At 42.0% G+C, this 23,362-nt stretch overlaps 1 protein-coding gene across 17 annotated transcripts in view; it reads right to left on the bottom strand.

Moving 5' to 3' along the window:
* The window catches only part of AGBL1 (AGBL carboxypeptidase 1), a 1,135,995-nt gene that overhangs the window by 584,831 nt on the left and 527,802 nt on the right, over positions 1-23,362 (bottom strand). For 16 of the 17 annotated variants that reach the window (XM_060401589.1, XM_060401588.1, XM_060401580.1 and 13 more), the window contains 2 exons: positions 21,610-21,741; positions 13,324-13,500 (listed from right to left, as the gene is read on the bottom strand). In XM_060401589.1, the coding sequence (XP_060257572.1) occupies positions 13,324-13,500; positions 21,610-21,741 (309 nt within the window). Of the gene's footprint in view, positions 1-9,535; positions 11,442-13,323; positions 13,501-21,609; positions 21,742-23,362 lie in introns of those variants that run through there. The other variant, XM_060401590.1, reaches the window with a different exon arrangement.

Raw genomic sequence — 23,362 nt, 5'->3', positions numbered from 1 at the left:
AACAGATACCTAATAAACATGTGCCAACTAACTGATAAAACAATTATAAATCTATATAAAATGTCTACTGCCCCTACCTTCTGACAACAAGGTTCAAAGTATTCTCTCTTTTTTTTGCTGCTAAGTTGCTTCAGTCATGTCCAACTCTTTAGGATCCCATGAACTGTAGCCTGTCAGGCCCCCCTGGCCATGGGATGTTCTCTTCTCATTTATATTCAATGGAAAATAGATGGATAAAGAGAATCACTGCTCAGTTTTATAAATAGAAATTTCCAAGTCTACTCCACTGATGTGAAAATATGATAAATAATATGGAAAGAATAGCTGGAAAAATAGAACTATTACCTGCCCCTCCACGCCCACCCCCCCAACCCCAGTTAATGATGGTATTGTGGTCCAGGGTCCACTCCATGTTGTAGAGGAGACAGCTCCACAGATAATACTTCCAAAACCTGAATCCTCCCTTCTCAGCACATTTGTAAGGAGATGCTACCCCAAGGAACTCAATCATGCACCAAGACCAGAGAAATGAATCTCAGGCTGGGCCAATCCATGTTCTCTGTGCAAAATGTTTAATGGATTCGGGAGCTCCCAGGCAGTCCAGTGGTTAGCGCTCCTCACTTCCACGGCAAGGGGCATTGGTTTGATCCCTGATCAGGTAACTAAGATCCCACATGCTGTGCAATGGGGTAAAAACAACAACAACAACAACAACAACAACAAAAACCAAAACACCTATATCAAATGAATTCTTTCTTTGCTTTTATATCTGCTCCCTTAGGGCATCTGGGTTCTTGCACTTACATTAATCACATGAGGAGAGAAAGATTTACAGAGATAAACCATCTTTTCTTCTTCCTGGTCTTTTGAAGCCAAATTATTTTTAACCTATCAGAGGTCATCAGAGGCTCATTGGATTATCCTGTGCTGCCTGATTCTGACCTTATTTTTGATACAATGAACCATTTTCTACAATGGGCATTTAAAACTCACAGCTCCCAGGGCTTTAGAAATCCCGGGAAAGGCCCCTGCTGGCAACCTTATTAGCATCTCTGCCTCTTGATTTTTATTTAATTCCTTTTAACAGTCTAATCATAAGGCTGACAGACTTTATGGAATGGGGGATACAGAATGAGGAACATATTTCACTGTATCATTAAGCCTGCAGTGAGTTAATAAATAGCTCATTATGTGTTTTGAGATATACAAAGAGGTTAAGAAACCAAAACAAAAGCAGAATATTAACGCAATACTTGTTGAATCACTGTTCGTAAAAAAAAAAAAAAAAAGAGAGAGAGAGAGAGAAAGGGGATTGACATGAAAGATTTAAATAGAGTTTCATACTAAAATGATAGATTAGCATTTCGATTTCATATTTTTCTCTACAAAGGAATGGAGTGTCATTCCAATGACAAAGCAGATGTTTGGGAAATGGTCCTCTGTTCTGGAAGGCTGATATAGAATAGAAAGTACAGCAGGGAAAAAACAACAAACTCATCTAGCATTAAAACACTTGCACATATCAACAAAAGGTCTCCTGTGGAAGATGGTACTGATAAACCCATTTGCAAGGCAAGAAGACAGACACAGACTTGGAGAATGGACTTGTGGACACAGCAGGGGAAGCAGAGGAGGGGGATGATTGGGAGGGTGGCACTGATATATATACACTGCCACGTGTGGGAGCTGGTGGGAAGCAGCTGAACAGCACAAGGAGCTCAGCCCAGGGCTCTGTGATGACCTAGAGGGGTGAGATGGGGGTGGGAGGGAGGCTCAGGAGGGAGTGGGTATATGTATACATATAGCTGATTCACTTCATTGTACAGCAGAGACTAACAAAACATGGTAAAGCAATTATACTCTGTCTTTTTAAAGGTCTCATATTAGGGATTATGTTAACCTTTTAAACCACATTCACATACAGCACCTCATTCCAGCTCACAAAAATTCTGGGAACAATGTCCTTGTCTAACAGAAAAGTTAGAGCTCCCTAAGTTTTCCCTTTCTGGACCTCTAATCCTTTCTCAAGGCCCTGCCAACCAATCGTATGTATGCATGCATGCTCAGTCATATCTGACTCTTTGCAACACCATGGACTGCAATCCACGAGGCTCCTCTGTCCATGGAATTTTCCAGGCAAGAATACTGGAGTGGGTTGCCATTTCCTCCTCCAGGGGATCTTCTCGACCCAGAAACCAAACCTGAGTCTCCTGGATTACAGGCAGATTCTTTACCAACTGAGCCACCTGGGAAGCCCTCTCAGCAAACCAAGGATGCTCTAAATCAGGGCTTTCCTGGGAACATGGATCACCTGGGGATCTTATTACAAGGCAGATCCTAAAGCAGTAGGTGGGGCCTGAGACTCTGCATTCATCCCAGGTGAAGCTTGGGAGCTGCTTCTCATTCTAAATGACCACCTGCACAAAGCAGAAAACATTATTGTCCTACAGGTAATTACAGAAGATTTAGATTGAAGTTACTCTAATACACACTTAATACGATGCATCATTGTTCTTGTGCTAATTGATAAGTAGACAGATAGTCAGCGATTTACAGACCCCATTTGATTTTCACAAAGTCAAGTCAAACACTTCTGAGCTGATTTAAAAGCAGACACTGGGAAGCTGTGATGGGCTCCCCGGAAATCTTGGATTCAATAAACTAAAGCATGAGCTCGTAATCTTTCTCTGTGTGTGTGTGTGTGTGTGTGTGTGCATGTGTGTGTGTGTGTGTGTGTGTGTGTGTGTTGGGGGGTGGAGTGCTTGCTCTCCCTTTAAAAATATCTTTAAAAAAACTGTAGACACTTTCCCCAAAAAAGTGTACACAAAGGCAAACAATTTGGTGTATAATTATATCAGTTCCTAGACACTTTTGTTCTACAAGCAATTTAAGAAACTTTAACTTCATGCTGTCTAAAAAAACTAGAAAAATAAATAAAATGAAAAATGTCTTTCAACTCACTGGGATATTAGGTAGTTTTTAAATACAACTTTTCTGGGAGAACTAAGCCAGTTACCTAAAAGCACAGATGAAACACAACATACAAACAAAAAAAAAATTTTTAAGGTAGGGGGAGGCAGAAAATTTGAGACTTTACAATAACAGCCATGAGAAAGTCTCCACAGCCCAGAGCTGCTGCTGCTGCTGCTAAGTCACTTCAGCCTTGTCCGACCCCGTGCGACCCCATAGATGGCAACCCACCAGGCTCCCCCGTCCCTGGGATTCTCCAGACAAGAACACTGGAGTGGGTTGCCATTTCCTTCTCCAATGCATGAAAGGGAAAAGTCAAAGTGAAGTTGCTCGGTCGTGTCTGACTCTTAGTGACCCCATGTACTGCAGCCTACCAGGCTCCTCCGTCCTTGGGATTTTCCAGGCAAGAGTACTGGAGTGGGGTGCCCCAGCCCAGAGCAAATCAGGAGAAAGAGAACAAAACCAGAAAATACAGAAACCAGCTTCAAAACCATCTCTCCTTTCACCTCTGGGTGGCCCACTTTATCTCTCAGTGACTAAGAATCACAGTTCCCAGGAGTGCTTGATGAAATGCAGATTCCTGGGCCAAACCCCAGGTCTAACAGAGATGTGGTTCCGAAACCTGCACTATACACAATCCTGAGGTAATTTTTATGCACGATAAAGGTGTAAGTAATACTGTTTTCCCCGCAGTCATGTATGGATGTGAGAGTTGAACCATAAAGAAAGCTGAGTGCTGAAGAATTGATGCTTTTGAATTGTGGTGCTAGAAAAGGCTCTTGAGAGTCCCTTGGAGAGCAAGGAAATCAAATCAGTCCATCCTAAAGGAGATCAACTCTGAACATTCATTAGAAAGACTGATGCTGAAGATGAAGCTCCAATACTTTGGCCACCTGATGCGAAGAGTCGATTCATTGGAAAAGACTGATGTTGGGAAAGATTGAAGGCAAAAGGAGAAAAGGGTGGCAGAGGATGAGATGATTAGATGGCATCACTGTCTCAATGGACATGAATTTGAGCAAACTCCGGGAGATAATGGAGGTCAGAGAAGCCTGGCATGAAACAGTCCATGGGGTCACAAAGAGTCTGAGATGACTTAATGACGGAACAACAACAACAATTCTCAAATTACATTAATGAAATTAAGATACCCCTCGACTCTCATTCAGAGCTCAGAAAGAGTTATAGTCTATAAGAGGTTGCCCATAGGGCAGAAAAATTACTTCCAAGAGAATAGTGATCCAAAATATTTTCTTGAGTTGTGCTCATGATCAGAATAGGCTTTAAAAAAATAGCCTTTGTTGAGTTTGTTACATTTTTTCTGTTTTATGTTTGGCTGTTTGACCATGAGTCATGTGGGAACTCAGCTCCCTGACCAGGATCAATCCTGCACCTCCAGCCTTGAAAGGTGAATCTTAACCATTGGAGCACCAGGGAAGTCCCAGAGTAGGCTTTTAAATTCAGAAATTTTGGAGGAATTTAAATCTGTTTCCTTGCCCTGCCCTCTACTCCTCACTCTTCCCCTAAGAACAGACTCACAAGTTTCCCTCCCCTTTCCTAGAACTTCATCTATAAACTATTATGTAGGTTATATTATTATATAGAATAATAATATTGTATATTATTCTATTGATAGAATAAAAGGTGGATAGTAGAGGGAATGTCTAAATAATACATATAGAAGCTGTTTTGATATACCTAAATCTATAAATGTAGATATATGGATATTAGCCTCAGTAAAAGTCAAAATCTATGATTCTCAACCATGGCTTCATAGCAAAGTTAATAAAATCACAGATACCTAATCTCCAACCCCAGAGGTTCTAATCAAGATCTGAGTAAGACAATTATGGATAAAAGTTAGAGCCAAAGTGTCTTCATTTAAAATTAAAAGAGAAAGTAATCATTAAAATTTCTTACATACCATCAATAATAGTACAGATGATTAAAAAAAAATGAATGTCTACTAGAAAAATAAAGATCTGTGTTTTACAGCCATTTGTTCATTCAGCATCTGCATAGGGAGGAAACCATTTTTACAACTAAACCCCGTAGAGGTCAGGTAATTGTCTCAAAGTTACGACTGCGTAGTGCAGAGGTCTCCTTGGAACTCAGTGTCTAACAGTGTGTTAGTCGCTCAGTCGTGTCTGACTCTGCAACTCCATGGACTGCAGCCCGCCAGGCTCCTCTGTCCATGGAATTCTCCAGGCAAGAATACTGGAGTGGGTAGCCATTCCTTTGGCCATGGGATCTTCCTGACAGAAGAATTGAACCCAGGTCTCCCACACAGCAGGTAAATTCTTTACTGTCTGAGCTGCCAGGGAAGCCCATGTCTAACACAGACATCCACACTAAAGGATAAGCTGAGACTTCCCTGGTGGTCCAGCATTTAAAATTCCACTCTTCCAATGAAGCAGAAGCAGGTTTCTTCCTTGGTTGGGGAACCAAGATCCTACATGCCGCTTGGCACAATCAAAAAATAAAAATTAAAAAAAAAAAAACCACAAGATAAATAATGTTTGTTTTCAAAAAAAAAAAAAATCAGCCATACTTCCTGTATGAATTTACGGAGAACCACTGATGGGTTATATGTGCATACATGTATGATAGGCACACATAAATGTGTTTGGTCGAGAGAGAAAGAACATACGTGTATTCCCTGGCAGGGGGGCAATTTTTCAGTTTAGGACAATTGAGGAAGAAAAGTGTCCTCAAACAAAGACTAGTCAAGTGCAAAGAGCTGTGTGAGAACCCTAGATCTCTAACAGGACAAGAAAAGCAGTCATCAGGAAGGGAAATGAGTCCAGAAGAAAGGCAGGGACTTGTCTGATACAAACTTCAATATCTGGTTTCACTGAACACTAGCTCTGCTCCGCTCATTTTCCCTGCTGGTAGAAAGCTGTCAGTTCATAGTGTTACAGTCCTCCAGAGTCTTTTTGTTTACTCAGGAAAGGCCAACAAAGAAACAGGTCAAGATGAATGAAGGGGTGTGAAAGGACGGGATGGATGAACAAAGGCTCCTGACAAGCAGCTGCTGCTTCTCACTTCCGTCGTGTCTGACTCTGTGACCCCATGGACCGTAGCTCACCAGGCTTCTCTGTCTATGGGATTCTTCAAGCAAGAATACTGGAGTGGGCTGCCATTTCCTCCTCACAAATAGCTAATTGGTGCTTATAAAAGCACAGCAGTTTCCCATTAGAAAAATCACACGCCCAGCAGTGGTTACCGAAGATTTTTAGGGCTTTCAGAATCATGCCAGGTTATCCTGGTCTAGGTAACCCAAAAGCTCCATGGATAATCATCAAAGGCTGCCTATTTCAAACACAATTTACCAGCGACCATGCCCACGTCTTTGGTCTTCCCTGGAGGGGACCCAGTTTCAATCCTTGGTTTGGGAAGATCCCCTGGAGAAAGAAAAGGCAACCTCCTCCAGTATTTTTGCCTAGAAAATCCCATGGACAGAGAAGCCTGGTGGGCTACAGTCCATGGGGTCACAAAGAATCAGACTCGACTTAGAGACCAAACCACCACCACATGCCCGTGTCTTAGTTCTAATTATATCTTCTTATTATAGACAAGAAACCCATACCCACTGTTGCAGATTTCCTTGAAAGTGAAAGTGTTAGCCGCCTAGTCGAGTCTGACTCTGTGTGACCCAAAGGACTGTATCCCTCCAGGCTGCTTTGTCCATGGAATTCTCCTAGCAAGAGTACTAGAGTGGGTTGCCATTTCCTTCCTCAGGGGATCTTCCCAACCCAGGGATTGAACCCACATCGTTTACACTTCCTGCATTGGCAGGTCTGTTCTTTACCACTAGCGCTACCTGGGAAGGGCAGATTTCCTTAGTGACAGCCAAAAGCAGAAGCTGGGTCACCTGTTTCCCAAGCCCAGGATTCCTTTCACCAATGTCACTCAGCAAGGCAGAAAGTAGGGTGGGTAAAAGCAAAGATTCCAGGGCCACATGTATCTGCAGTCAAATCTTGATTCTAAAATTTATTAACTGCATGTCATTGAATAAGTTACTTAACCACTCTACCTAAGCATACCAATTAGTAAAACAAGGATGATAGTGCTGATGATGATAAAACAAAATTGACAGTATTTTACCCTGCAGTATCAAAAAAATGGATTAACTTTTAGGTACAAAAGATTTTGGTGGAGTGTGTTAGTTGCTCAGTCATGTTCAACTATTTGTGACCCCATGGACTGTACCCAGCCAGGGTCCTCTGTCCATGGAGCTCTCCAGGCAAGACTACTGGAGTAGGTAGCCTTTCCAGGTTTTACACACAGTAAATAATAGATTGTTCGTTATTATTGCTTCCTTAAGGGCATTGTATGTTATAATATTCAAGTAGCACAAAACAGAATTCATTATCTAAAAGAAAAGTAAAAATATTTTGGGCTTCCCAGGTGACTCAGACACTTAAAAATAAATAAAAATGTTTTTTTAAAAAGAATTCATTATCTGTGGCATGGCTCTCAAATTTGTCTTCCAAGAAATTCCAAGAAAATCTAAAACTTCTCATGTTCTTGATCGTGAAAACAAGACTGGTGATCATCTGTTTGGGCTTCACAGCAGAGCAATATGAAGACAAATAAAAGCTCTTTTCGGTTCTTAGATCTAACTATTCTGTACCTTCTTGTCTGACCCAGTGCACTAGATTAAATAATGTCTCCCCCAAGTCAGTGTCATTCCAAGAACTGCACAATGTGACCTGATCCAGAAATAGGGTTGTTGGAAACGTAATTGGTTTAGATGTGGTCATACTGGAGGAGTGTGGGTCCCAAATGCAATATAACTGGTGTTCCTATAAGAAAAGGAGAGACGACATGGAGACAGAGTCAGACAAGTGGAGAAGATGGGAATGAGATTGGAGTGATGCACCTACAGGCCAGGAAACATCAGAAGTGAAAAGAAAGCCATCAGCCCGATTCTTCCCTAGGGCTTTCAGAGAAAACATGGTGTTTCTAACCACATAATGGTGGACTTCTCGCCTCCAGAAGTGTTACAGAACAAATATGTGCTGTTTTAAGCCCCTGAAAGTGTAAGTCACTCAGTTATGTCCAACTCCTTGTGACCCCATGGACCACAGCCCTCCAGGCTCCTCTTTCCAGGCAAGAATGCTCCAGGCAAGAATGCTCCAGGCAAGAATACTGGAGTGGGCTCCATTCCCTTCTCCAGAGGATCTTTCCACCCCAGGGATCGAACCCATGTCTCCTGAATTGCAGGCAGATTCTTTACCGCCTGAGCTACCTGGGAAGCCCTGTTCATTTTTGGTAATTCATAAGGTAGCCATGGGAAACCAATATACTCAACCTCCCTTCTGGACCACACAGCAGTAAACCACCAGTGTGAGGGGCTTCCCTGTTGGCTCCACAGTAAAGAACCCACCTACCAATGTGGGAGATGCGAGTTCTATCCCAGGGTCACTAAGATTCCATGGAGAAGTAAATGGCTACCCCACTCCAGTATTCTTGGCTGGGAAACCCCACGGACAGAGCAGGCTGTTGAATAAGAGCACTGGGAGCCTTGAAAGCCAAGTTGAGATGATTTAATTTTTATATGAAATTCATCCATATCAACCTATCTTCAACAGCCCAGGTGCTTCATTCCAACATTTATGTTTCCTAATTTAAGCCTTTGTGAAATACTGTTATAAGCTGTTTTGCAGAAGGATTGCAGGGGAAGGGGGACACATGACATAATCCCACCTGTGAGTGGTGAGAAGAGCAGGCTTGGGCTGAGGAGGAGGCTGAACTCCAACACAATTGCAGCTGAGGCCCAGATGACCCTACATGGACTTCTGGAGCTGGAATGCCCCTCCCTTTGGGGTTTTCCCAACTGGGCCAGGCACTGGACCCCCACATAGACCAGCTGTTGGATGCAGGCTCACACAGAGAAGCCAGGGCTTTGGTCAAAGCAACTTCTACCAGCTCTAGGCAATTTCTGGTGATGGACACAGCTGTGAGCCAATGGGGACTCAGCATCTCTCCAGGGGGATTTAGGAGGTGCCTCACAGCATCTCCCACATGTACAGGTGGATGTCTCCCTGTCTAATCCTCATCTGTTATTAGAATGTGGCCATGTGAAATTCCACACCTGGACTCGGAGAACGAATCCATTAGATGCTCTTAAATCAAGTACATAGTGACAGGCCTGAGAAGTCTGAGTTGCATTCTTATTCATTTCCCTCTCTCCCCCACACACTTTCCATTTCCATGAATTACAACTCTTAAAGTCAAATTTTAGAATGGCTTCTAATCACATTTAGACCGTGGTGGGGATTTCGTCTCCTTTTTCTAGTTATCCATGGACAAAGGAAAATCACCTGACCCTACCTGGAAATCACCATTTATTCATTCACTTACCCATTTATTGGTGAGACAACATACATACATAACACCTATTCCATACTAAAGAAGACACTGGGTATAAAAAAGTGAATGAGGAGGGATGGAACTGATTAAGACTTTACCTTCCAATGCAGGGGGTCCACGTTCAATCCCTGATTGAGGAGCTAAGTAAGATCCCACCTGCCTCACGGCCAAAAAACCAAAAAGCCTAAACCAGAAGCAATACTGTAACAAATTCAATAAAGCCTTTAAAAATGATCCACATCCAAAAAAATCTTTAAAACAAAAAAAAGAGTAGCATGGAAACATAGATTCTAAGCATATATATAGATAGCTAGTGGGAACTTGCGGCATGACTCAAGGAACTGAAACTGGGATTCTCTGACAATCTAGAGGCGTGGGAGGGAGTGGGAAGTGGGAAAGAGGCCCGAGGGAGGGGACATATGTGTACCCAAGACTGATCCATGTTGATGTATGTCAGAAACCAACACAATATTGTAACTATTCTTCAGTTAAAAATAAATGTTAAAAAGGCGTTAAAAAATCTTTAAAAATAATGAATGAGGAGGCTGTCAAAGGCTTACACTGATGGTGAGGAGTCAGCCTCCCTTATGATGAGGAGTTTGGATTTTTTTAAAACATGATGATGGGTAATGGGCAGATGATTTGAATAGGCTGGGGTTATCTGAAATATCTCTCTGTGAGTGGTAAAGAGGATGGATAGCTGGGGAGTCCACAATACAGGGCGAGCGGCTGGCAGGCAGCGCTTGTCAACACACAGTTGAGTCACTCTTCAAACCTCAGCTGAGTCACCCATCTTCTGTCCTACCTCTGACTAAGACCCTCCTGGCCATCCCAGGAGTCAGCAACACTGCCAAGGAGCCTGTCAACAGCCTGTTTGGGTGGGAGTGTTCACATTAGCCTCCTAAGCCATAAGCAGCCCCCAGGGACCCAGTCATAAGCTTTAGCATATGCAAATACATCATGCATGTGACCCCCAAGTCACAAACTCTCAGTGTAAAGCACACAGCTGTCCACGTAGGCTGAGTGACTTAAAAGAGAAGCCTACCAAGGATGCCTCATTCCACTTTGGCTTTTCCTCTCAACAGTCCCCACAGCTTTGGGCCAGTCCAAAGACGTTAAGTAAATCTCTCAGTGGGTGAGACCTCCACATTAAATACAAATTATGGATCAGAGCATATAACCTAGCAGTAGAGGCTATGTTTCAAAAGAAAAAAAATAAATCAGGAGAATTTTTTTTTCAACATTAGTCAACTATAGACCGGAAAATAGAAGGGAAAATATCATAGTATTAATAATTATTAGAAGGTGAGAGTTTATATGCTTCAATGTTGTTCCAACATAAATGTCACTGTAAGAAATGATATTTCATTTCAGTACTAACAAATCAGATACTTAGTGTGCTGAGAGAAATGATTGGAACTATTTTAAAGCTGCATTAACCAGAGAAACTGCAAAAATATTTATATTCTGATGAAGGAAGGATGGAATGCCCCTCATGGGGATATTTAAGCACCCTCCATCTTTGGATAAATGGTAATGCTAAACAAAAAAAAATGGAAAGATGACCTTAGAATAATAACCTCGGGACTCAACTGGGATTCAGCTTCTCAAAGTACAAAAATCATTTGCAGTATGCTCAGGATGGAAATTTCTATACAGCTTTATAGCTCATAGATTTCATTATATACCTCAGACAAAAATCACTGAAACACCCAACTCTGAGCTAACTTCCTCTCCCCAGGGTGCCCCCCCCCCAATGTGTAAAATTACTCACCGTCCTCTTGTGCAGTCTGCAATTCTGCTCGGTTACACAACAACATTTGTAAGAACAGAAAAACAAAGGGAAAGGGAAAACCAACCCTTTCAGAGAGGTGTTTCATATGCAGAATAGGATCTTGAAAGCAAAGCCAGGTCTGGCACTGTTAGGACTTTTCTCTAAGCCAATTCCTTTTCCATCCTTCCTTATAGAGACTCCATGCAAAGGCCATGTGGAAAATTTCACAGGACAAATGCTGAGTCCATATCTGAAAGCCATCCCACTGGGCAAGCTTCTTTCACTGTTTGTCATTTCCAACCGCCACCGTGTATGTTGCCTGAAAGATGGAGTGTTGGTGAGGGCCTGAACCTATGAGTCATTTAGTTTTCAAACAACAGCTCCAAGGGCCTTTGAGTGTCTGGTTGATTTATTGTGAATGGCACTGATACTTATGTGACTAGAAGCTGTTAGCCTGAATTGGTGCTTGGAGAAACAAAGTCAATGAAAGTCACCAATCCAATAAATCTGTGAGGGATGCATGGAGTTGTCTTTTAAACAAGTGGCTGGCCCATTTCCATCGAGAAGCATTCAGCAAGAGAGGCACAAGTCTAATAAGCATAGCATCTTGAGTCACAATAGTCCAGGCTTTTTTTTCCCAATCCTATGGGTTTTGAATGTCAAGAGAGTGAACATAATCCTAATGCAATAACCCCCCAAGTACATTTGTTTATGTATTTTCTTTTGACCTTTACAAAAATGTTGCCTAGCAGGAAGGAGCATGAGGGTGTTCTCAGTCACTCAGTCGTGTCTGACTCTTAGTGACCCCACACACTGGAGCCTGCCAGGCTCCTGTGTCCATGGGATTCTCCAGGCAAGAATACTGCAGTGGGCTGCCATTTCCTCCTCCAGGGTTATCAGGAAGGAGAAGAATCTTTTATAGTATCTGCATTTCATACATGAAACATAGAGGTTTATAGAGGCAAGCACTGTACAACACTGCCATTAGCTGGAAGAGTGAGGTCTTTACTCTGAATTGGATTGATGTTTATAAATAAAGATTAACTCATTCTCATCATTTATTAATTCAGTAATAACAACAATTCTTTCAGGCCACTGTTTATAGACAAACTGACGATTTAACAGAATTGATAGGTCAAACTGGTTGGTCAGGAACCCTATGTTGAAAAATATCTCTGAGCAGATGGGAAGTTAGATAATGTTCATCACCCACCTGTCACTCCCTGAACTGCCTTTGATGGCTAACAGATTTCTACAAGCACCGGATCGTGGAGACGCCAAGTGCTTCCTAATGGTTCCAGGAGAGGATCAAAGCCAACGTGGTGGGCTTTAACACTGGCAAGGTCCAGGAATCCTTAGGGTTCAATAGAAGTTACCCAGGAGTAGTCTGTCATCTTGCCTAACACATAAAAAAAAGAGCCCTGGCACTGTCACCATGCCCCTTTTTTATGCTCCTCTAGCAGGGACGGGGGAGCCTGGTGGGCTGCCGTCTATGGTGTCGCAGAGTCAGACACGACTGAAGCGACTTTGCAGCAGCAGCAGCAGCAGCAGCAGGGCAGTGGGACAGGCAGCTCTCAGAGCTACCCAGCTGCTCATACAGACAATACAGCTGCAGGAAGAGTATGATTCATCCCAGCCCTTTCCTTCACTGTCGAGACACGAGTCCCAGGCCCACTCATCTCGGGGAGACCCGCATCGGGCACACACTTCTGTCTGCTCTGCGACAGCAGGATAGCAGAGAGCCGCTGAACACAAAAGACAGAGAAACACCAACCACATATGTTCGACAACATCGACGCCCTGAGCTGTGCCTTTTTCTGATGATGCATCAGGAACTGGTCTGTGTGTTGCAAAAGGAAAGAAAATGTTCTCATACATAAAACAGGGCCAGGAAGAGGTTCCATGAAAGGCAGGGGTGCCTGTCTGAGGTGGCTCCCTACCACTTGCCGGAGAGGGCAGATGATTGAAATACCAAATCAGCAGGCAGCCACAGATTGCTTCCAGGATCAACACAGATTGTGCTGCCAGGGAAAGCATTCATTGAACTAGTTCTTCTGCAAGATCAAGGGTGCTAGGCCAGACTTTCTGGAGACTTCTTCCTCTTTCAGACTAGACAGAAGGATCAATGGGTATGCAATAGCTCTCCATCACAGTGCATTGCTGCTAGACAGAAAGCAGAGGTATCCTACAGCCTCACATACCTGATAGGGACCCTGGTTGCAACCACAGTAGCTGCTCTCCATGGTGTAGCTTCTGGACACGCCCATCTCTCTCCACACCACTACCCGGGCTGTGGAGGCCCGAGATTTCTCCACAAGGAAGCTGCAACTGCTCATGGTAAACGCTGGTGCGAGTTTATCAAGGATTTTGGGAAGAGTCTACAATTAAGAAAATCAAATTATGGGGAGTTGTAGAGGATTGTATCTAGGCATCATTTAAAAAAATAATAACTTCTTAGTATTAAGCATTTGAATATATCAAGCACTTAATATATGCAACTATAAATCTTATATCAGTCCTAAGTATTGAGTACCAATTTTTAAATCCTTTTCTGTAGTTATTGTTACTGTTTAGTTGCTAAGTCATGTCTGACTCTTTGTGACCCCACTGACTATATAGCTCACCAGGCTCCTCTGTCCATGGGATTCTCCAGGCAAGAATACTAGAGTGGGTTTCCATATCTTTCTCCAGGAGATCTTCCTAACCCAGGGATCGAACCCAGGTCTCCAGCACTGGCAGGCAGATTCTTAACCACTGTGCCACTTGGGAAGCCCCTTTTTTTTCATTTTAAAGATGAGGAAATTAAGCCTCTAAAAACTCAGAAAGAATTAGCTTAAGTTCAACTACAAAGTGGGTGGGATTGGATCCAAATGCCAACATGGCCAACTCCAAAAACTATGATCTTTCAACCTCATCTTCCTGTATCGCTATGAACCAATGTTGCAACATGTACGCAGCCTCATACATTATGGTGCTGAGCCCCATGGGAAGCCACAGACTTCACAGGGACCTGAAATTTAGAGAGTGGCTCAACCCAGACTCCTGTTTTCTGGCTGGATTTTCACTTATCTCAGACATACGGACCACTGGTGCTTCTTAAGCAGGAGCACATATAAAGTTACTATGTTTCCTGAAAGAGTATAACTGCCAAAATGAACTTTTCAATCTCATCCTCTGATCTATAAATCTGAAGTCGGGGCAATTATAAAACTTATAAAAATCCATACTCCTTGGATTTGTACATACCATGTGAGATCACTTAATTTCCATTTAAAGGTAACTGTATGTCCTGCGCATGTGTGCAGTTGTTTCAGTCACGTCCGACTCTCTGCAACCCCATGGACTGTACCCACCAGATTACTCTGTCAGTGGGATTTTCCAGGCAAGAATACCGAAGCAGGTTGCCCTTTCCAATTTCAGGGGACCTTCCTGACCCAGAGATCAAACCTGCGCCTCTTGCCTCTCCTGCATTGGGAGGCAGGTTCTTTACCACCATACTGCCAGGGAAGCCAGAAGGCATCGATAGACCCTAGTCTGTCTAAAGAGAGGGGACGACTAGTCCCTGGACCTTCCCAGACCCCAAGGATGGCGTCCAGAGTTGATAGTATACCAATAATACACTTGGACAGTTCAGAACTTTTGTGATATGAACACAGAGGGTTCTCTCACTTCGGTGTTAGCAAAATCTCCAAAAATTAGCACATAGTAAAAAAAAAGTATATAGATTAGATAAGAAATGGTATAATGTCAGTCTTTGGACAAATTCCTGGGAGAAGGCGGAGAAGCAGAACAAATGGATAAGAATGTGAATTAAGGAACTATTTTTCAAGAAATGCAGTTTTTGTTTGTTTCTAGAACATTGAGCAAATCTCTTAGTATCTCTGGTTCTTACTGTCCCCATGCTTAACATAGGTATTATATTAATATAAGGATTAATATAACTAATTATAAAAACATTTGACATCAGTATTATTAATGTGTTTATTAATGTAATCTACTATGATCTCTAAGTTCCTACATAGGCTCCAGACCTATAGCATTATAATTTTAAGAGAAATGACGTGTTAATGTTATCCTCAGAGTTTCTCCAGTTCCTCCTAATTGATTTCATCTATCCACTCTTGGGGGCTTCCCTGGTAGTTCAGCTGGTAAAGAATCCTCCTGCAATTCAGGAGACTACAGTTCAATCCCTCGGTCAGGAAGATGCACTGGAGAAGGGATAGGTTACCCACTCCAGTATTCCTGGGCTTCCCTAGTGGCTCAGATGGTAAGAATCCACTTGTAATGAGGGAGACTTGGGTCCAATCCCTGGATTGGGAAGATCCCTTAGAGGAGGGAATGGCTACCCACTTCAGTATTCTGGCCTGGAGAATTCCGTGAACAAAGGAGCCTGGCAGGCTCCAATCCATGCAGTCACAGGGTTGGGCACGACGGGGAGACTTTCACGTGCTCATTCATCCACTCCTGCGGCTTCCCAGGTGGCAGTAGTAGTAAAGACTCCTCCTGCGAAAGTTGGAGACACAGGAGACGTGGGCTCGATCTTGGGTTGGAAGATCACCTGGAGCAGGAAATACCTGCTCACTCCTGCATTCTTGCCTGAAAATTCCATGGACAGAGGAGCTTGGTGGGCTACAGTCCATGTGGCTGAAAGTCATACACGACTTAGTACCCATTATTCTTGTCCCTCTTTTCCCATGATCCCTCACACTGTTTTTTTCCTTCAAAGTGTTCATCATAATTTTCTGTATATAACTAGTTGCTTATTTTCAATCTCTCCTGAAGCCTAGAAGTTCCATGAGAGCAGGTCTGTATCTTCTCTGCACATGGATCAGTGCTGCTTATAGGGAGTACTTCATAAACTATTCACTGGAAAAAAATAGAATCTGCTTATCTAAGCTTTTTAATGACTGCTTAAATAGACATAAAGAGAACATTTCTAGTTTTGAGTCTGTACAATACTGTTTTGAAAACTATAGCTTGGTATAGTCTGAAGTCAGGGAGTCTGATCCCTCTAGCTATGTTTTTCTTTCTCAAGATTGCTTTGGCTATTTGTGGTCATTTTGTTTCCATCAGTTCAGTTCAGTTCATTTCAGTTGCTCAGTCATGTCCAACTCTTTGTGAGCCCATGAACCACAGCACACCAGGCCTCCCTGTCCATCACCAACTCACAGAGTCTACCCAAACCCATGTCCATCAAGTCAGTAATGCCATCCAACCATTCTCATCCTCTGTTGTCCCCTTCTCCTCCTGCCCTCAATCTTTCCCAGCATCAGGGGCTTTTCAAATGAGTCAGCTCTTTGCATCAGGTGGCCAAAGTATTGGAGTTTCAGCTTCAGCATCAGTCCTTCCAATGAACACCCAGGACTGATCTCCTTTAGGATGGACTGGTTGGATCTCCTTGCAGTCCAAGGGACTCTCAAGAGTCTTCTCCAACACCACAGTTCAAAAGCATCACTTCTTCAGCACTCAGCTTTCTTTATAGTCCAACTCTCACATCCATACATGACCACTGGAAAAACCATAGCCTTGACTAGATGAACTTTTGTTGACAAAGTAAGGCCTCTGCTTTTTAATATAGTGTCTAGGTAGGTCATAACTTTCCTTCCAAGGAGTAAGCGTCTTTTAATTCCATGGCTGCAATCACCATCTGCAGTGATTTTGGAGCCCAGAAAAATAAAGTCAGCTACTGTTTCCACTGCTTCCATACAAATTGTAAAATGTTTTGTTCTAGTTCTGTGAAAAAAGCCACTGGTAATTTGATAGGGATTGCATTGAATCTGTAGATTGCTTTTGAGTAGTATAGTCATTTTCACAATATTGATTCTTCCAATCCTAGAACATGGTATATCACCCCATCTTTTTGTGTCATCATTGATTTCTTTTATCAGTGTCTTTTAGTTTCCTGCATACAGCTGTTTTGCCTCCTTAGGTAGGTTTATTCTATCAACTAAAGTGATTGAGAATACTTGAATATAATTTCAATTTATCAGTGCTTTGCCTTGTTGCAAAAAGTTTAATCTGACATCATTTAAATGATCTCTCCTTTCTTAAATTAAGTGACTCTTCTTATCTTAGCTAGTATAATCTCTTTCCAAAAAATCACATACTCTATTAATGGCATGAATTTGGAAAACTCCATAATCTATGATCCCTTTAGTGGAGCCTTGGAGCCTGGAAGATGTGAAATTTATGAAGTTCAATGGGAACATCCTTTTACACCTCCCAGTGGCAATTTATCCATTCATTAAATAATGGGTGCCACACCATCTCATTCACAGTAAAGTCTTTCTATTTCCCTTTTGACTTTATGCAGATGGATCTAGGTCAAGGTGAGCAATGAAGATGATGATAGCTAGGATAGCTGGAGGTGGTTTGATATGTTTTGTTTTTAAATGATTAGGAAATTGATGAACTCTACACATGAACTGACCCACTGGAGACTTACTGCAGTGATTCCTAGGATCCCCCAGCTTGAGTGAGGAAAGAAGGCTTGGAACATTCAACTCTTCCCCTGACACTTTCTGTGTCTTAAACCTAATTTCAGTTTCCAAAACATTGATATTGTAATAGCTTTTCACTGAATGCTTACTATACATTCTGCATTCATTAATTCATTTAATCATCACAAGTATTGGGGGTAAGTTTTATTGTGTGTGTGTTCTCAGTCATGTCTGACTCTTCGACCCATGGCCTGTAGCCCACCAGAATCCTCTGTCCATGGAATTTTTCCAGGCAAGAATACTGAAGTGGGTTGCCATTTCCTCCTCTAGGGCATCTTCCTGGCACAAGGATAGAACCTGCATCTCTTATGTCTCCTGCATTGGCAGATGGATTCTTTACCACTGTGCCACCTAGGAAATGATGCAAGTTTTATCATTATCTATGAATATTGTTAACTTTTTCTTGGAAAAAGAGAGCAAAAATTTGTGGTGACTCTATATTTAAGGTTAGATAGTATAGATTCTTTAATTTAAGATGTACTACTCATAGGAGATAATTTTATATAGGTCAGCATGACCTGATAAGATGAAATGTTTTAATCCAAGCTAGTTTCCTAAGTAAGATTATGCAGTTAAGCTTCTTGAGGTTTATCACAAGTACTCTGGTTGAGCCTTAGAGCAAATAGGACATGGAAGATAAGCTGCTGTTTCTGCACTAACAGCCTTAGGGAAATTCTAGTGATCAATAGCAGTTATGCTTCTATAGGCACAAATGAAAAGGGGGGAACAATTCAGGACACAGGGGAAGTATTTTCAGGTGAGACAGAAGCTTGGTGGGTTTTTTCCCCCTTTTCATACTCACTAACTCTGAAGGTATTTCATATTCAGTAAATTCATATATCTAGAATAATAAGTGGTTGAAAGTGAAAGTGTAGTCTCTCAGTTGTGAAAGACTCTCTGCGGCACCATGGACTGTAGCCCGCCAGGCTCCTCTGTCAATGGAATTTTCCAGGCAAGAATACTGGAGTGGGGCTTGAACCTGGGTCTCCTGTATGGCAAGTAGATTCTTTACTATCTAAGCCACAAGGGACGCCCCTAAGAAGAGGTTGGTACCATCATAATTGTGATATCATAATTGCAGTAAGAACTATATATATTGGTTCTTCATTCCCAGTTCTGACATGAGATTCCTAAAACATTTGTAAATTCCTATGTGATAAGAATAGTAGGAGCATATTTTCTTCTAATAAGGTGACTCTGGGTGAGTTCCTGAATCGCTCCTGGATCAGGGCTGATCACTACTTCTCTGTGAAAGAGAGAAAGGTTAGAGATGGAGTTAATAAATGATCAAGCCCATGCGAAGAAGTTTCCATAAAATCCAAATAGAATGCAAGTTGGGGAGCTTCCAGGTTGGTGAACTCTTCCATACACTGGAAAGTAATGGATCCCCAGTGCAGTTCCACACTTACAGAAACTTGGGGCCCTCTCATATCTATATATCTTTTTAAATGGCTGTTTATCTTGTTAGTGACAGTTTGCCACTTGCCATCCAATTCTACAGGGATTAAATCATGAGCTACTGCAATTTTATGAACTCAATTCTTGTATCTCTTCATATCTACAAAAGCACTAAAATTCTTCATGGTGACGATTCTTCTCATGACTAGCAGAAAACTTGTTTAAAAAAATAAAAGATGTTTGATTGTATGTATGAAATATCAGTAACCTCAGATATGCGAATGACACCACCCTTATGGCAGAAAGTGAAGAGGAGCTAAAAGCCTCTTGATGAAAGTGAAAGTGGAGAGTGAAAAAGTTGGCTTAAAGCTCAATATTCAGAAAACGAAGATCATGGTATCCGGTCCCATCGCTCCATGGGAAATAGATGGGGAAACAGTGGAAACAGTGTCAGACTTTATTTTGGGGGGTTCTAAAATCACTGCAGATGGTGACTGCAGCCATGAAATTAAAAGATGCTTACTCCTTGGAAGAAAAGTTATGACCAACCTAGATAGCATATTCAAAAGCAGAGACATTACTTTTCCAACAAAGGTCAGTCTAGTCAAGGCTATGGTTTCTCCAGTGGTCAAGTATGGATGCGAGATTGGACTGGGAAGAAGGCTGAGCGCCGAAGAATTGATGCTTTTGAACTGTGGTGTTGGGGAAGACTCTTGAGAGTCCCTTGGACTGCAAGGAGATCCAACCAGTCCATTCTGAAGGAGATCAACCCTGGGATTTCTTTGGAAGGAATGATGCTAAAGCTGAAACTCCAGTACTTTGGCCACCTCATGTGAAGAGTTGACTCATTGGAAAAGACTTTGATGCCGGGAGGGATTGAGGGCAGGAGGAGAAGGGGACGACAGAGGATGAAATGGCTGGATGGCATCACTGACTCAATGAACGCAAGTCTGAGTGAACTCCTGGAGTTGGTGATGGACAGGGAGGCTTGGCTTGCTGCAATTCATGGGGTCGCAAAGAGTCAGACACGACTGAGTGACTGAACTGAAATGAACTGAAAATCACATATATAATGACCTTCCCTCTTGCCTCTCTGGAGCAGTTTGGCAGAATTATCTGGGTTGCTATCTCCCAAGCTATAGTCCTCATTTTGTCCTCAATGAAACTTAACTGGAAACTCTCACTTTGTGCACTGTTCTAAGTCAAAAATCTGTGTCCTTTAGCATATCCTTAACTAAACTGGGAAATGTAAGTAAGTGTTCCGTTGAATACTATGAACTATTCTAGGAAATAATCAGACCCAAAGGGGAGGAGATCATGGAAACCCTTGATTTGTAGCTGAGTCAGACAGGAGTTGTGGATAACCTGGGGACCTACCACTTGCAATTGGCATCTGAAGTGAGGGGATGTCTCCTGGAACTGAGCCCTTAACCTGGGAGATCTGATGTTATCTCCAGGTAGACAGTGTTAGCACCCAGTGAAACTGTAAGACACTCAGGTCTTGTCACAGAACTGCCTGGTGGAGGGGAAAATGCAAATATCTGATCCTCAGCAGTGTCAGAAATGGGCTTCCCAGGTGGCACAGTGGTAAAGAATCTGCCTGTCAGTGCAGGAGATGCGGGAGACATGGGTTCTATCCCTGGGTCAGGAAGATTCCACGGAGAAGGAAATGGCAACCCACTCCAGTATTCTTGCCTGGGAAATCCCATGGACAGAGGAGCCTGGCAGGCTACAGACCGTGGGGTCACAAAGAGTTGGACATGACTTAGCAACTAAGCAACAGTGTGAGAAATGAAGCGTTCTGTGTAAAAGGAAAGGAGAAAGACAGAGGAGGAGAACCAGGTTTTTCCAACACAGTCATGTTTTCCTTTTCCTGTATAAATTTGAAAGAAAGGTCAATTTTTACTTTATTTTTTTCGATAACTTGACCTCTTCTACGTCTTCCTAATACCCAGTAAGCAGCAGCTTGTCCACTTTATCCCAACAAGAAGATGTCCTTCCTTCCCGCCTCCTTAACCTCATCTGGCTTCAGTGTGGGGATAGCTGATCTCTAGCTACTGGAACCCAGAAAAAAAGAGAATTAGGTTCAGTGGATCACTGTCTACTTTTTATAGTATGCTCACACAAAGGAATGCGGATGGTGAAATGCCTTAATTTTTTTCATCCCTTCATATTTATTTAAGATCCTTTCCACTTTAGTGTCATTTTGTTCCTTCCTAAATACATAACAGGGGCAGTATTTTCATTATCCACAGGTGACAGAATGGTGGTTCAGAGAGGTGATGTTAATGGATCATAGTCACACAGTAATAGTTACAAAGTCAGGAACTAAAATGAGGTTTCCTATCTCCAATTCTGTGCCCTATATCACATCATACAGAAAAAAAAAAAAATAATTGAGAGTAGCCAGGCAGGAAGATATTATTCATCAAAAGTGAGGAAAAGCTACACATGCCTTCAACCTGCTTGTACTATAATCCTATAGTTAAAATAATAAAAATTCTTATTCAGGAAAATAATGGTTGCGACATGTCTCAAAGGCGAGAATCTGGACATAAAATTTTTGATGTCATCCCCCTAATGACTTACCCGGTAGCTGACATCTTCCGAGAGATTTGATGTGCCTACAGTAGCCTCTGCTTGCCACAAGGTCTCTTTGATGCTACAGCCGTAAAGGAACACATTCTTCTTTTGGGAGTGGCCATGGAAATCACAGAAGACCTGCAATGACCAAACAAAGGAGAAACTAAATCTGCTAGTTTCTTATATGCTTAAAATGTCAACTTTCTTAGGTAGATACTGTTTACTTAGCAGAACCAGACACATGGGGACCACTTTTGACTTCAGCAAGAGTTCAGTAGGTAGAGTTATCAAGGAGGAAGTTAGGCTGGAAGGACCTCAGGGTCGAACAGGATGTAAAGAAATATAATTCATGTAAAGCTCTTCTGAAAAGTTTTCTTATGATGAGGGAGGAGACAGGGTCCAAACTGGAAGAGGAAATAAGAAATAACCTTTAAGAAATATCTATTTATACCTTCCATTCAGTTTTTGATTGATTTTTTTTGACACTGAGTTTCATAAGCAGTTTGTATAGTTTGGAAATAAATCCTTTGTCAGTTGCTTTGTTTGCAAGTATTTTCTCCCATTCTGAGGGTTGTCTTTTCATCTCATTTATGGTTTTCTTTGCTGTGCAAAAGCTTTTACGTTTAATTAGGTCCCATTTGTTTCTTTTTCTTTCTATTTTTGTTACTCTAGGAGGTGGGTCAAAAAGATCTTGCTGTGATTTATGTCCAAGGGTGTACTGTCTATGTTTTCCTCTAAGAGCTTTACAGTGTCAGGTTTTACATTTAGCTTTAATCCATTTCGAGCTTATTTTTGTGTATGGCGTTAGGAAGTGTTTTAAATGAGAACTTTTTTATGTAGCTGGACCAATAATCTATTACGCAGAATGAAAATCAGAAAAGCAAATACCATATATTAACACTTATTTGTGGCATCTAGGAAAATGTACAGATGAACCTATCTGCAGGGCAGGTATAGAGATTCAGAGGTAAGGAATGGGTGGGTGGACACAGGGGAATTGAGGGAGTGGAATGAACTGGGAGGTTGGGTTTAACATCTATACACTGCCATGTGTAAAACAGAGTCAGTGGGAACCTGCTCTATAGCACACGGAGCTCAGCTCGGTGCTCTGTGATGACCTATATGGATGGGGGGAGGCTTGGAGGGACTCTCAAGGGGGAGGGGACATAACATTGAAAAGCAACTGTACCTCAGTTAAAAAAAAAAAAGAAATCAGCTTTAGTAGTTTTTCCACACAAACTCTAATTAATAAATATAGAAGAAATGAAGTAAATAGAAAATCACCATTAGAACCCCTGTAATGATTGCTGGCAAGATGGATGCCAAAATTAATGAGAAAGATTTGTGGAGCAAAGGGATTATTTGCATAGTGTCAAAATCTCTCCTCCAAGATGTTAACTGCAGAAGGAAAAACAATACCTTTACCATGGAGAAATCTGGCCGATATTGCCTTCACCAAGTAACCAAGGTAAACACCACCAATAACAGATGTGCTGACAAAATTCATGTTGAAGAAAAGTTTAAAAATGACTAGCACTCTTTAAAACCATTGAGGTCATAAAAGACAAAGAATGTGTAAGGGATTCTCACAGAGGAGAAACTAAGGAAATATGAAATCTAAGTACGAAGAGGATTGTGGATTAATCTTGAAACAAACGAAAAAACTGGTCTGCAAAGCTTGTAAAATCCATATGAACTCTGTCATTTCATTTATAGCAGTGTTCCAATATTAACCTTCAGTTTTGACAATTGTACTGTA

Source organism: Ovis aries, chromosome 18 (genome assembly GCF_016772045.2).
Source record: "Ovis aries strain OAR_USU_Benz2616 breed Rambouillet chromosome 18, ARS-UI_Ramb_v3.0, whole genome shotgun sequence".
Taxonomy (NCBI): domain Eukaryota; kingdom Metazoa; phylum Chordata; class Mammalia; order Artiodactyla; family Bovidae; genus Ovis; species Ovis aries.
This window is presented reverse-complemented; position numbering and strand designations above follow the sequence as displayed.